Source organism: Theobroma cacao, chromosome 3 (assembly GCF_053813885.1).
Source record: "Theobroma cacao isolate CCN51 chromosome 3, ASM5381388v1, whole genome shotgun sequence".
NCBI classification, from domain to species: Eukaryota; Viridiplantae; Streptophyta; class Magnoliopsida; order Malvales; family Malvaceae; genus Theobroma; species Theobroma cacao.
In genome coordinates, this window is record NC_142641.1 from 38581096 (window position 1) to 38594866 (window position 13771).

Consider the following 13771-nt stretch of genomic DNA (forward strand, 5'->3'; position numbering starts at 1 on the left):
GGATGTCATTTTGGTAAAATTATATATCCACGTGTCATACGATGGATCGCTACTGAGATCAGCTCTTCACGGGATTCTGGTCGCTGCCCCCATCACGGTCACGATTCTCCATAAAAAAACACACAAAACTCGACGATTCCTTGCCTCTACCCCTGAAAACTGACTCACCTCTGTCCCTTTCTTTCTCTACTGAGTTCGTTTTACCAGCTCAACTCGGTTCTTCAAATCGAACTCTTTCACTTTCTCTCTCTCTTTTCCACTCCATGGGACAGAATCCACCACGTCATATCCGGAACCTCAATCAGGAATCCTTTATTCTGTAGAAAAAAATCACGAATCATTTTTTTCTCTGTTGACTTTTATTTTTTGGCCATGAATCGAATGGCTCCCTGCGGTTTGATTCTGCTCTTTTTTGCGCTTTCCTTTCTCGTACCTTCACTTGACGCCAGTGAAGGTGATGCTGATCCGATTTACAAGTAAGTTCGCTCGATTTCCTTCTCTCGATTCGCTCTATATTTGCTTTTCTTAATTCTATTCGCACGAAAATTGGCAGCTTGATAAAAAAATAATTTTAGTTCTTTAATTATGTTTGTACTGTTTGATAGAAAAAGCTGCTGTTTTATCTTATTAATTTATTTCCTTTGAAGGAAAAATTGGATGAAAAGTTTATTGGTGGATTTATTTGGAGATGCAAAAGCTATGTTTTAGGGTGTTTAAATTTACTTTGATAAAATTTAGTAAGTAATGGTACTAAAATTAGTATTTTTCTTGTAATAAATAAGAGTTTTATGATGTTTGAAATTGCTATATTTAGAATATTTCTTTTTTTGCTTATTTTTTATGACCTTATCTTTTCGCGGCAATTTAACTTGATTGTGATTCTCTTGAGGTTGTTTCGATTGTTCTTAAGCGGTTTGTTCATTTATTAGGGCTTGTTTGGAGGATTGTGAGAAAAGTGGGTGCGTGGGGGAAACGTGCTTTCAACACTGTAAATTCTCATCTGATGGGAAACCAATTGATGGGCCATGGTATTTACAAGAGCCCCTTTATCAGAAATGGAAGCAGTGGGACTGTCGTACAGATTGTCGATACCACTGTATGCTTGCTAGAGAGGAGCAAAGAGGGAACCTCGGTGACAAACCGGTCAAATATCATGGAAAATGGCCTTTTCGACGTGTCTATGGGATTCAGGTTCTTAGTTTATCACCTTTATATCATTATTATGTTGTTTTTAGATTGTTGTTCTTGTAGTGATATTCGGTTCACATGTTTTCAGGAGCCTGTTGCTGTAGCTTTCTCTGCACTAAGTCTTGCAATACAGTTTCATGGTTGGATCTCCTTTTTTATCCTTCTGTATTATAAGTTGCCTTTGAGGCCTAATAAAAGGACTTATTACGAGTTTACTGGCTTGTGGCACATCTATGGAGTCCTGGCAATGAACTTCTGGTTCTGGAGTGCTGTTTTTCACAGTCGGTAAGCAGTCCTCTTTATGTTCATTCGACCAGTTATCTCAAAGCATCTCCTTTATTGTAGTTCTAGAGTAACTTTAAAATAGGGTTCAATGTTCCTTCCTGATGTCACAACTCTTTTTCTTTTTTTGGCCAACCTGATGTCAAGTCAAAGAATCGATTTGGTGACATTTCATAAATTGCACTGAAACAATGAGGAGAAATTCTTATACCAGAGCCTGGTCAAGTTCTTAGTCATGTAAACACTTTTTGATGCTTTCCAGAAAATAATTTGAGCAAAAGGGTTTTGACATGTGATTCAGCATAGCATTTATAGCGTTCTCACTGGCAACAATGATTTCCAATGTCCATATAGAAGATGAGTCAGTCATGATGTCATAGCAGTAACAAATAATCACTATATCTCTGAAAAACAGAAATACGATATAATCAGATGGTTGTTCTTTCAGCAGAATATTCTTGTACTCATTGTATAATGTTGTTGAATTTTTTTACTATTTTGATTTTATCTTATGTGGAGTTCTCTAACTTAATTAACCATAGAGATGTTGAGTTGACAGAGAAGCTAGATTATTCATCTGCTGTTGCATTAGTTGGGTTTAGTCTTATTTTATCAATACTACGGGCATTTGATGTGAGAGATGAAGCTTCAAGAGTCATGGTTGCTGCTCCACTGATAGCATTTGTGACAACACACATCTTGTATCTGAACTTCTACAAACTTGATTATGGTAATTCTTTCTTTATTAATCTCTTTGCACAAAACAAGATTTTCAACATTAAACATCGTTAGCCTCTAGACTTGGGCCTTGTGTACAATTTTATTCTGCAATTTTATGTACTTGCAACATATTGTAGACTATAAATTGAGACTGTTGGAGCAGTGGTTCAGTTTGGTATTTTCTTTCCGAAGTTCTCACTCAATTCAAAATGGCCTTGTCTGATAGCTACTTGGGATCTCCTGAACTTTCTCTCAAAATGTCTTCACCTATCTCTTGTGCTGAGTTATTCTTTCATCATAAATACTCTTCCAGTTATAGCTCAATCATTTTATCGGTTTTGTCATAACTATATTTCATTCTTTTTGAAATGAACACTAATGATGATTGTCAGCTATCATTTGGTTCATGTTGCATCACAAGTCAAATTTTTTTGCAGGTCTAAATATGAAAGTATGTATGGCTATGGGGGTAGCTCAACTTCTCATCTGGGGAGTTTGGGCTGGTGTAACCAGCCATCCATCTCGCTGGAAGGTTTGGCTGTTTGTTGTGGGAGGAAGCCTTGCTGTGCTTTTGGAAATATATGAATTCCCACCTTATAGGGGGTTTGTTGATGCTCATGCCCTCTGGCATGCTGCTAGTATCCCGCTTACTTACATTTGCTGGAGCTTTGTCAGGGACGATGCTGAGTTCAGGACCACAACCCTCCTTAAGAAAATAAAGTGATATTTCTTTAATGGAACGCATGCACTAACCGGATGGTGAAATCTGTCAAGTAACCAAACTCACCCGTGATCAAGCTCACCTGTGCATGAAACATCAATGGCTCCTCTGTGTCTCTGCGTTTTTTTCTAGAATGCTTAACATGGCCGGACTCTTTCGCATTTTGTTTGCTGATGGTTGAAAATTTCTTCGCAATGCAAAGATATGCACTGTAATTGAAGTCCAATTTTTTAGAATCTCGTCTTTGTTTTTTTCGTGATGATCGGTACATATTCACAAAGGCAATCCAATCTCAATGTAAATTTGTGGTATCTTTCAATCAGGCATGTTTTACTTGCATTGCTTGATCAGTCAGTGTTTGTAGGGAACGATGTCACTTGTAAGCATTCTTGTCATTTTACAATGAATTTAGTTTTGTCTCCTGTTGTGCAAAGAATTTTAAACCATATTGAAGCCAAGACATACAGGAGATAAGGCCCCGAGATGCTGAGAAGCCCATTTGTTTAAACCTTACTATAATTGGGCAAAGCTTAGCTTGGACTTAAAAAGCCTCGGGCTATTTACAGCGGAATGCTCAGATTTGGTGGCATTCTGAAATTAACGTCTCCATTCCATAAAAGCTTCTAACCTCCAATTTTTTCACCTTTTTTCTTTTTTGGGTGTTCCATTATCTGCTTTAGTACAACTTGATTGCTGAGTTCCCTGACCCCACAATATCCACATTGGAGGGTCACATAACCCTTTGTTGATGCTGGCGTCAGCTGCGGAAAATCTATTTCATCAAGTAAAAGATTTTAAAAAAGAAATCACATCCCAAATGTTGGATAACCAAACTGCCCCTATATTAGTATACCCTTGCATTCTCATTGAATCGATCAAGTCAACCAAATACCTAAGACCATTGTCAATGAAAAATCTTTCGAATCAGTGTGATACAACTTACAAGCTAGAGCGCTCGTGTGTGCTTACCTTGTAGGAGAATTTTAAGAGAACTACAAATATACATCATCCGTACTAGCCCCAAAAATTTCGAGTACGGAAACAATTGGTGCAACCAACCATCAGCCAAGGCACGCTGTATAACTCATGGCTGTATACTTAAATTGAAGTAATTTTAAATGGAATGACTCCATAGGGGTACATAATCATCAGCAGCATCGTATTCTTCTTCATTCCCATTATACCCACAACGAGGAGGTGACAGCAACATCCCTGCCGCCATGTTTGCCAAAAACCTCGGTGTCCCAAATATCGCCTCCTCGTCCAAATAAAACCCATTTTCAGATTCTGTCATCTTCTCCGCCTCCGTGTTTTCTGCTCTCTTTGCATCATATCCAGAGTTCCCATCCGAATGCTCAGCCGATCGAAATGCCTCCGCCGCCTCTGCCGCCGCCTTCTGAATATCCTTAGGATCCCTAGAAGCCGGAACTGGAAGCCTCCAAGCGGAGTCCGCAAAGTTCAGACAAGCCGACCTTCCCCTCAGGGCTATCGCCGCCACGTCGTGTGCGCGCGCCGCCATCTCCGCAGTGGGAAAAGTCCCCAGCCAAATCCTCGATTTCTTGTTTGGCTCCCTCACTTCACAAACCCACTTCCCGGAGTTCCTCCGGCGAACTCCACGGTACACAGGGTGCCGAGTCTCCCGGAACTTCTTCCTCCCTGCTCTCTTCTTCGGATAACTCGAAGCTAGCATCACATCCTCATCGGAGAAATTCGCCGGTCGACCATTCACACTTCCACTATCGGAAATCGGCGAGGAAACGGACCCAGAATCCAGCATCTCATAATCCTGAGCAAAAAAATCCATTTCTGAAATGAGGGATAAAACAGTAGTAACACTTGGAACTTCCAGTTGAGCAACGTTTGACTGTGAGTATTTGAAGTGAAGTTTGAAAGTGAACTTTCAGCTGAGCAAAGGTAAACAAAAGCTTCTTAAGTTATAGGAAATGATTAGCTTTTTGGACTTGAGAATTTGTAAGTACTAAGAAACTGATGAGCTTTGCTTCACTGATTGAGTGAATTAGAATTTAGAAGTGTGAAATGGCGTGTTATATAAATGTAGTTCTCCGGATGGTCTAGAAATTGACCTTCTTTACAGAACAAAAAAAGGGAGGCGGACACGGAAAGTGAAGAGGATCCAGGCTGTGGCTTGTGGGGTAGGGGGGGGGGTGGGGATCCACGCTTTGAACGTAGTTTTCGCGATAAGAAGGATTCTAAAAGAGTAGGTCTAGGTTTCGTAGCCAGCTGTCTGTTTTTCACAACTAGGGGACGACACGTAGGATATTTGACTAGTCGGGTTTTCGATTTTTAATGTTGAGAGAATGTATCTGTACCTGTACCTGTCGGAGTCAAAGGGGTCAGCTTCAGTATTATCTGTTGGATTTTGAGTAGACAATTTACTCGCCCGATTTCCTTCCCCTGCGACCCTCGACTTCGTAAAAGTTTGATCTTTTAATACTTCAATTCATACAAATGTTTGAGTTTGAGGGACTTTTTTCTGTAGGTATATAGTATATTATTTTTTGTGTCTTCTTAAATTATAACATGTTCACAAATATTTTGTTATATGAATATGATTCCTAATTAACAAAATTTGTAATCAAAATATATAGCATGTAAATCCGGATAGTAAGTTAAAATTGAGTTTGTCTGTTTTCCATTTATTCAGTAAATAAATTGAATTTATTTTTGTCAATGAGAACAGAATAAAGTATATCTGCATGTACTTAATGGTAAGCACATGGTCTTTGAGCATTTGCTAAAACTTCTTCAACATGCAAGCAAACTTTTTTTTTATTAAATGTTGTTCAAGTCACAAATTATCATAACTTCAAGTGTAGACTATGTCAATCATGAATTGTTAAGATTTGTATACAGAAGGAATGTCAAACCTTTTTAACACAACCAACCTATTATTTGAATTCACCTTGACCTCATCTTAGTTATTGTATCACAAATGATAATTAGACTTAACGATTTTGTATATGACATATGAAATTAAGTTGATTTGGATTTAGAGTAGTTAGGTTCGCGTATCAACTTTATCCACACATTAATTTCATGTCAAACTTCCTTAATTAACTCATTTAAGACCTGTTAAATTTGTTTTAATCATGTTACTATATCGATTCGTATAATTTGTTTACTTATTTAGTTAATTGATTTAACATGTCGATCGTTTACCCATTGTGATTTATATAAATAACTCATATGCATTTTATCAAATGATATTAATAAATTATTTTTATTTTACAAATAGGTTTTGTGGTATACAAATGATGTTACAGTGGCAAAAGAGCCTTCAATTTTAGCTTTTGGTGTTTTATTATATTGATGGACTATGGATATTCTTTGAATTTTATTATGGTTTTCTTATGTTGATGTTGGATTATATTATACTTATGTTGATGTTGATGCTTGATGGATATTATTATTCTGTTATTATTGTTGGACAATTTTTAGTTTTAATTTTGAATAACAAATTTATATTTTGCCCATATATATGTTAAAATTAAATTATTAATAAAAAATATTTTAATATAATTGTGTTATCATGTTAATTGGTTAATATTTAAATGAGTTATCAATCGTATAGTATCATATAAAATTTAAACGAGTCTTTTAATAAATATGTTAAGTATGACATGTACTATTACATATTTAATAAACATATCCATATGCTTTTAAAAAAATATAAAATACATATATTTATATAGTTTCCAAAAAAAATACATATTTATATAAATTTTTATGACCTTTACTCATTTAAATTGATCGTGTTATACTAGTATTTACTTATATAATTATTAATATTTTATTTTAAAAGATACTATTATTTTTTAAAATTTATATTGAATGATACAATTAAAATATGCGAATAAAAATTGTTAAGTTTAATTACAACTACTTTTCTTATTTGTAAAATATTTGTTATTTAATCTCAAAATTTGAAAGTACTCAAGTATATTGCCTAAAAATTAATAATTAATATTTGGTTTAAGCAAAATCATAATAGTAGTTTAAAATTTTTAATTAAAATTAGACATGTCTTAATAATTTATAGAAGTTATACTGAATAAAAAAAGATTTAAAAATCATCAAACCATGGATAATTTTTTTAGGTGCAATTTGTTTTTTAAAAAAGGGTGGATATATTTAAATCTTAATCAAATAAAGTTTTAGGAAAGATATTGTTTGACGAGTTAAGGAAAACATTGGCGACGACTATGGACAGTTTCATGGAAACTTAACGGAGCATGGGGAACAGATGGTGGAAAGAATGAGGTGGCAAGTTGGTAAGCAGTAGTGGAACGAAGCAAAGGAACCCTTTCCAGAGTGACGTCACACGCTTTCCAACACACGGTTGACAGTTAAATCCTTTCCAACTGCCAGTTTCCACTATTGGACAAAATCACACAAAGGGCGGTGGTGTGTTTGAGGCCTTGAGCTAGTAGTTTTTTGCCGCGTAACAGCGCGTGGACCACGTGGACCAAACCCTCCCCTCTAGGCGCCTAGTCTTCTCTCCCTTTCTGGGGCCACGAAGATTCGGCTCTTTATTTTCAATTTGGATTTTGTTTCCCACTTTAATTACAGTGGATCATGGAACTGTAAAAGGATGTTGGTGACGAAAGTGAGACAGTCCACGTCACCCAGAAAATCAATCCGTAGTAGTACGAATACAATGGAATTTCGGATTTCCCAGCTAATTCCGTGTGCCGAGACTTGTTCTTTGTCCTTGTCTTCAATTTTTAATCTCTTGGAAATGTTATTTTCGTGGCAAACCCAAGCGCCCCCAAGTGGCTGGCTTGCTGCTGGAGGCCACCTGGAGACTGATTCGAATAGGAGCACGAGCCTGAAATTGATTTTATAAACTATCAGTCTATTGCAAATGGACACGACATTTACCTTATCCGGAAAGAAGAGATGGCTTTTTCTGATGGGGGGGGGGGGGGGGGGGGGTGTGACTTTGCCTTTCTTTCCTCGATGCTGCCCTGGATGTTGACCTGGACAAAACGGATGATTCGGGCATTTGGATATTAATTTGAGAAGAATAAAAGCTCTGGTGACTTGGTCAAGGAAGGTTTTGTACCAAAATGATTTAATCCTTAGATTAACTTTTTTCTTTTTGGTTCCAAAAATAGATAAGTAGGGATGGGGTTAGACCCATATCCTCAAATTCAATGACTGGATTTTGCATTTCATTAGGATTTAGGCCTACAAGTACTTAACAAACTACCAGGCCAAGTAACGTTTTAATTTCACAGGAGTCACTATATTAAAACTTAAGCTCACATATATTTTTTGTGTAAACATACATTAAACCATGTTATATATTTTCATACAATCTATTTTTTAGTTTGACAAAATGAGTAGAACTTACAAGTGTTCATCAGTTGGGTCTTTTGATGAAATTGCATACACTTATTTACAAACACAGACTTTTTAAATGGCAAAATTCATTATATTGATAAAATGTAATATTTTTAAATTTTTAATTAATTTAAATTATTTATAAATACATAATAAATAATGTAATAACTTGAATTGGGCTGGACCACACTTATAGGTCCTTTCCCGTGTTAGGCTTGAGAAGGGGGGCTCTGCTTGTAGCCCTTGGTCCATGGATAGGGTCTATCAATCTACACCAATATTTGATAACTTAAATACTAAGGTAATTCAAGAGCAGAGGCCCACATAATATTTAGGCGATTATATTTCAAATCTGATAAATTTTATGAGCATTAAGTGCTACCCCACTCGACCTGACATGACAATTTATTTTATTTTATTGATATTATAAAACTTTACAAAAACTAATAATTATAATAATATGCATAGATATTAGGACTATTGAGTGGGGCTGGATTTGAGAGATGAAGGCCAATGTCGTTCCAACATCTTTTCTTTTTTCATTAAGCCTTTGAATAGCTAAATTGACATTATTAATATAACCTTGACTAATGAACACCTACTTGATACCTCGATCATGCAAATTTTTGTATCGGGCAGTAATCATTGATTCTTTTTTTATTATTTTAATTGTCAAGACGAGGATAAATCCCTTAAAATGTAGGGAAATGGATTGGAAGTGTCCTTAAACTCTCGTCCTAATTTCCTTCTCCAACCTTAGTTAAGGGGTACTTAAGTCATTAAAACAGAGGGTTTGATTAATGGGTGTTTAAGGTTAGTTAAAATTTTCTTTTAAGAAATATTTTTATTTAATGCTTTATTTTTACCAAATTCAAAAATAGATAATACATTAATTATAAGAATTTTTTTTATAAACATCATCTTAATAAGTACCTATAAACACTCTTTAACATTTTACTAAAACAAATTAACTCAGTGGCCTGCAATAACCATGTATAGGTAAAATAAAAACTTCGAATTTAAGGACATTAATTTGTTGGGTTTGATCAGGTTGGTTTACAATTTATTGAAAAAAAAAGTTACATATCGTGACCCATAATATGTACTTAGAGTGGTTCTCCTTTGTCATTATATTATATGTTAATTAATGAACATGATAATTATTAAATACATATATGTCTTCCATAAAAATGAGAACGTCGAAATCTCTTCGAGAATGTGGGTAATTATTAGTCCTCTTTTGCCCCTATGTTTATTTTAAAAAATTCACATTGTTTACAACTCTAAATAAAAGTAACTATATATTCATTCGTACGTAGCCAAAGACAAGAATTTAGTTATTCATTGCCTTTAAAGAAGTTTGAAGTTCAAATTTCTTCATCCTATAAGTTTTCGTTTCAAGAAAAATTTCATTAGTGATCAATAGATGAATTGGATAAAGGCAAACATAAGGTTGCATTCAGTTTACATCAGCATGCATCCTTTGAGGCAAATATTTCATAGTTCATGACTCCAAAGTCCTGATCCAATTGATGTCAAATAATTTAGTTTTTTTTTTAAATTTTTTTTGACAAGTATAAAAATATATTTCATTACCTTAAATGATTACAAAAAACTATCATAAATCGATATTGGAGCAAAGTAGCACACTGAGGGCAAAGCATCCCCTACAACGCTAATCTGCATAAATGAATATAAAAACAACCTATCCCAATTGTGTCAAGGATCAAATTACACTTCTGGACTAAATGTTCAATTTGAGACCAAAATTTTTAGATTTTTATTAATTTAGGACCAAACGTTTTAATTGTAATAATTAAGAGTCAAACATTTTCAGCTTTTTACAATTAAGAATTAAGGTGAGAGATGTCTAGCTTGTGTAGGACATGTGTATGACGTGAACATTGATTTGAATTTTTATCTCTACTTGGCAAGTGAATTAGATCTTTAGCAAACGACGCCATTTTGTCTATGCAAAAACGACTTTGTTTTCCTCTATTTGGTTACTCCCATCAGTTAAAATTTTTCATTATTTTAATTTTTCCACCATCAATCCAAATTACCCACACTTTACCTCTTTTCCTCTCCAATTGTTTCCCTTCTTCGTTGTCTCATTGACCAACTGGGTATCTATCGTTGTGAACTTATTAGGCATCGTCTATTTGTGGGTTCTTATCGTCGTTTGCTAAACCAGATACAGGTAGAGTAGTTTTGTCAGAAAGGTTTTTCTATCAAGTTAAAATGGTTCAAATTATGGCGTGGCGTATAATAACATTTTCATCATGGTATGTAACAATTAAATTTTTCAATATAACGTGTAACAATTACATTTTTCAACATGACGTGTAATAACTAAATTTTTAACATGATGTGTAATAATTAAATTTTCAACATGATATGTAACAATTAAAATTTCAACATGACATGTAACAATTAAAATTTCAACATAACATGTAATAATTATTTCCAATATAGTGTATAACAATTAAATTTTAAAATATGATGTGTAACACTATATTTTTCAAAGTTGCCATGTTATCAGCTCACGTAATTTGTCATGTCATACGTTCCATCCACCTATCAACTTAGCCTTTAATTATAAAGAATCAAGAACTTTTGACTCTTAATTGTTACAATTGAAATATTTGATCCTTAATTGAAAAAGTGCCTAAATTTTTAACCCTAATTTGAGTATTTAGCCTTCCTCCCCAATAGATATAAAGTGGCCCTAAGGAATCTCCAAACAAAATTATCCCTCCACAACCAGCTAAAACAACTTAATGTACAAAATCCCAAACCATTGTGGAGATTGATTTACATGAATAATAATAAGTTGTTAGAAAAAAAAAAAGGAACAAATTTTAAAAAGTTTTTTAAAGCAATTAAATTTTATAAATGAATAACATATGAAGAATTTATGCAAATGTTTGCGAGCATCATGGTGGTGATCAAATTAGTCTAAATCTCAATAACCAAAAAAAAAAAAATCTTGGCTATGCTGAGAAAGAATCTGAGAAAAGTGAGAAGGTGATGGGTGGGTAGGGTGAGGTAAGAGGGGGTGAGAGGTAGACCATGTTTCATTCCCACTAGACACATCGTTTCCCCTTCTAGCAAAAGATAGAAGTTAAAACCAATGATTCCATTCTCTAGAAAAGAACCCAGATTTCCTAATATGTGTATGATCATATTTCTATAACATCTCTTTTACTATTTCTATATTCCAAAGATATCCTTCCTTCCCTCCTCTATTTTCTATTTGTAAGCCGGATTTGGAATAGTCATCCACCCATCAAGTTGATTGAATCTAGACCACAGTTAATTAAATAATATTATAGCCATTTAAATGTCTTTAAATATGTTTTTTATTTGGGATGTGGACCGACAGTATTATTATTGTAATCTTCAATGATTATCTTTCATCCACTTTTAGAGAAGCACAAATTCATCTTTTCTTCATAAAATAAAGACTATTTCCCAAAAAGAATGTATAAAAACATATTAAAATATGGTTACACAATTTAGGTTCACCATTCCATTATGAAGGGCTCCACCGTTTTAATCTCTTGATGCAAAGCGACAAATTGAAGATACAGATCTAAATTAAACATGGAGCAAAAGAAAAAGAGAGCGGGGCCGAATCTTAGATGATTCTGTAGTTTGACTTGAATTCTTGGCTAAGCTTTTTTGAAAATTTTGAACTTAAGAGCTCACTTTCTTTAACTAAGACCCCCCTCCCCTTGTGCTCCTTCTCGTTTTCTCATGTACTCGAAAATTCCATTCTTAGTAGGGCCGGCATCGACTTGGTCAGTGGCACTAGCATGCAGCAATGAAAAATTATGATATCTCTTAATAATCGTATTAATATCATATTATTATTGGCATTATGTTTATATATATATATACAATGCATTTGTAAGATTATGCTTAACGTGTTTTCATGTCTTTATCATATTGACAATAAGAATTGGGGAATGAATCTAAGATTCTTAGTTTCTTGTCAGCATGCCGACATTGCAATTTATTCTTGGTAAAGCAAAATGCTTGTCTTTGTACACTTGGAGATATATAATCCTTTTCACACGCTTCGGGGTAGAGGAGAGAAGAGAAAGATTGGACTTGAACGAAGTGGAGAGGAGGATGATACAATTTTTGACATTTGGAGGCAGACGATACTTTGGCCTGCCAATGTTTACATGTTTCAAAATCTATGTTGACTTTCTAAAAGATATTTTCCTTCAAAAACACTTCTGAAAAGAACCCAAAAAGGTGTAAGAACTCTCACCCGTTTGGTGGTCTTTTTTGGGGCAAGTTGGCCAACAAGACCAGAGCAGTTGAACTTTAATTTTCTGGCGTAGCCCCTATTTTAATAGAATATAGTCATACTGGGAAGGGGGAATTGTTAAGAGACAAATAAAAGTTGAGAGCTGGAAACAGGCAATGGGAGGAAAAAAAAAAGAGGAAAGAAAAACAGGACTCATAGTACAATGTTGTTCAGTCGCTTTTCGACCTAAAATTACCTGAATCCAAAATGTAAAAAATTCATACCATCAATGATAGACAGGCCCACCTATCCAGTTTGTTTAATGTTACAGGATTGCATGTCCCACCAGGTACCAAAGTAAATTATCGAGAAGGTGAAAGAACCCTTCAACATATAATCAATGGTATGATTAAGTTAATGCGACAAACTCTATCGGAAAACTTGCTGATTAAGTTAAATTCTCTTCTCCCTTTTGTGATTGAGATATATTTTAGTTGATAGTCATATCTTTTCCGTGACCAAAGATTTCTAACATAATTATTACTTTTAGTTACAATCATCATTTAGTTAGCTACTTCACACAAATTTCTATGACTGTGTTTTTTGAATGGATTGCAGGAGGCTTGTTAATATAAATTGTTAAATATATATAGAATATATAGTAACTTTTTGCCAGATTGACGTTGAAGAACAAAACGTAACTTTTGAAACATTATAGGGTCTCTGATATCACCGGTCCAGGGGATCATATTTTGTCGGTCGTGTTCTTATTCATACCTTAATTATTTCGACCTTTTTACTTGAGCCTCTTTCTGTGACTAAGCTTACCCTTTCCTTTGTTTCGACTTTCTGTTTTCAAACTTAGGAGGCAAATCGGTTTGACCTACACAGCAAATTTCATTGCCGACTTACGCCCAGACAAAATCTACTTGTTTTTCACTTTCGAAGTCGTAGAAAAGAAAAATCCCCTTTCTCTTTGTTATAGTGTTGTAGACTATTCATCTATATTTAGAAAGGGTTAATTAACTATGATAAGATATTGAATATTGTTACTATATTCCTGTGCTTATAAAATGTTCTTAATTATGCATTTTCATGTTGTGGATGAGGACTTGCCACTTTGGGACCCAAGGATGAAGTAAAAAAACATATATATATATATATAATATGTGTCTTAACAGTCTCCTGCATTACTATAACTTCATTCAAACCGCAAAAGACCCATGTGATCC

At 34.5% G+C, this 13771-nt stretch overlaps 2 protein-coding genes across 2 annotated transcripts; one reads left to right on the top strand and one right to left on the bottom strand.

Moving 5' to 3' along the window:
- Positions 1–99: 99 nt before the first annotated feature.
- Positions 100–3330, top strand: LOC18605490 (uncharacterized). Its single transcript, XM_007038520.3, has 5 exons — positions 100–476; positions 930–1191; positions 1277–1473; positions 2013–2200; positions 2628–3330. Exons 1-5 carry the CDS (start codon positions 373–375, stop codon positions 2912–2914), a joined length of 1038 nt encoding a protein of 345 aa, XP_007038582.3. The 5' UTR covers positions 100–372; the 3' UTR covers positions 2915–3330.
- A 399-nt stretch (positions 3331–3729) lies between these two features.
- Positions 3730–4940, bottom strand: LOC108661363 (dehydration-responsive element-binding protein 1D-like). Its single transcript, XM_018117563.2, has one exon. The coding sequence runs from the start codon at positions 4713–4715 to the stop codon at positions 4026–4028; it is 690 nt and encodes a 229-aa protein (XP_017973052.2). The 5' UTR covers positions 4716–4940; the 3' UTR covers positions 3730–4025.
- Positions 4941–13771: the final 8831 nt, after the last annotated feature.

Excerpts from the sequence above, each read along its gene's own strand:
- LOC18605490 (XM_007038520.3), top strand. The coding sequence starts at position 373 with ATGAATCGAATGGCTCCCTGCGGTTTGATTCTGCTCTTTTTTGCGCTT. Across the intron at positions 1,192-1,276 it reads GACGTGTCTATGGGATTCAG|GAGCCTGTTGCTGTAGCTTT; the intron begins GTTCTTAGTTTA and ends ACATGTTTTCAG. Across the intron at positions 1,474-2,012 it reads AGTGCTGTTTTTCACAGTCG|AGATGTTGAGTTGACAGAGA; the intron begins GTAAGCAGTCCT and ends AATTAACCATAG.
- LOC108661363 (XM_018117563.2), bottom strand. The coding sequence starts at position 4,715 with ATGGATTTTTTTGCTCAGGATTATGAGATGCTGGATTCTGGGTCCGTT.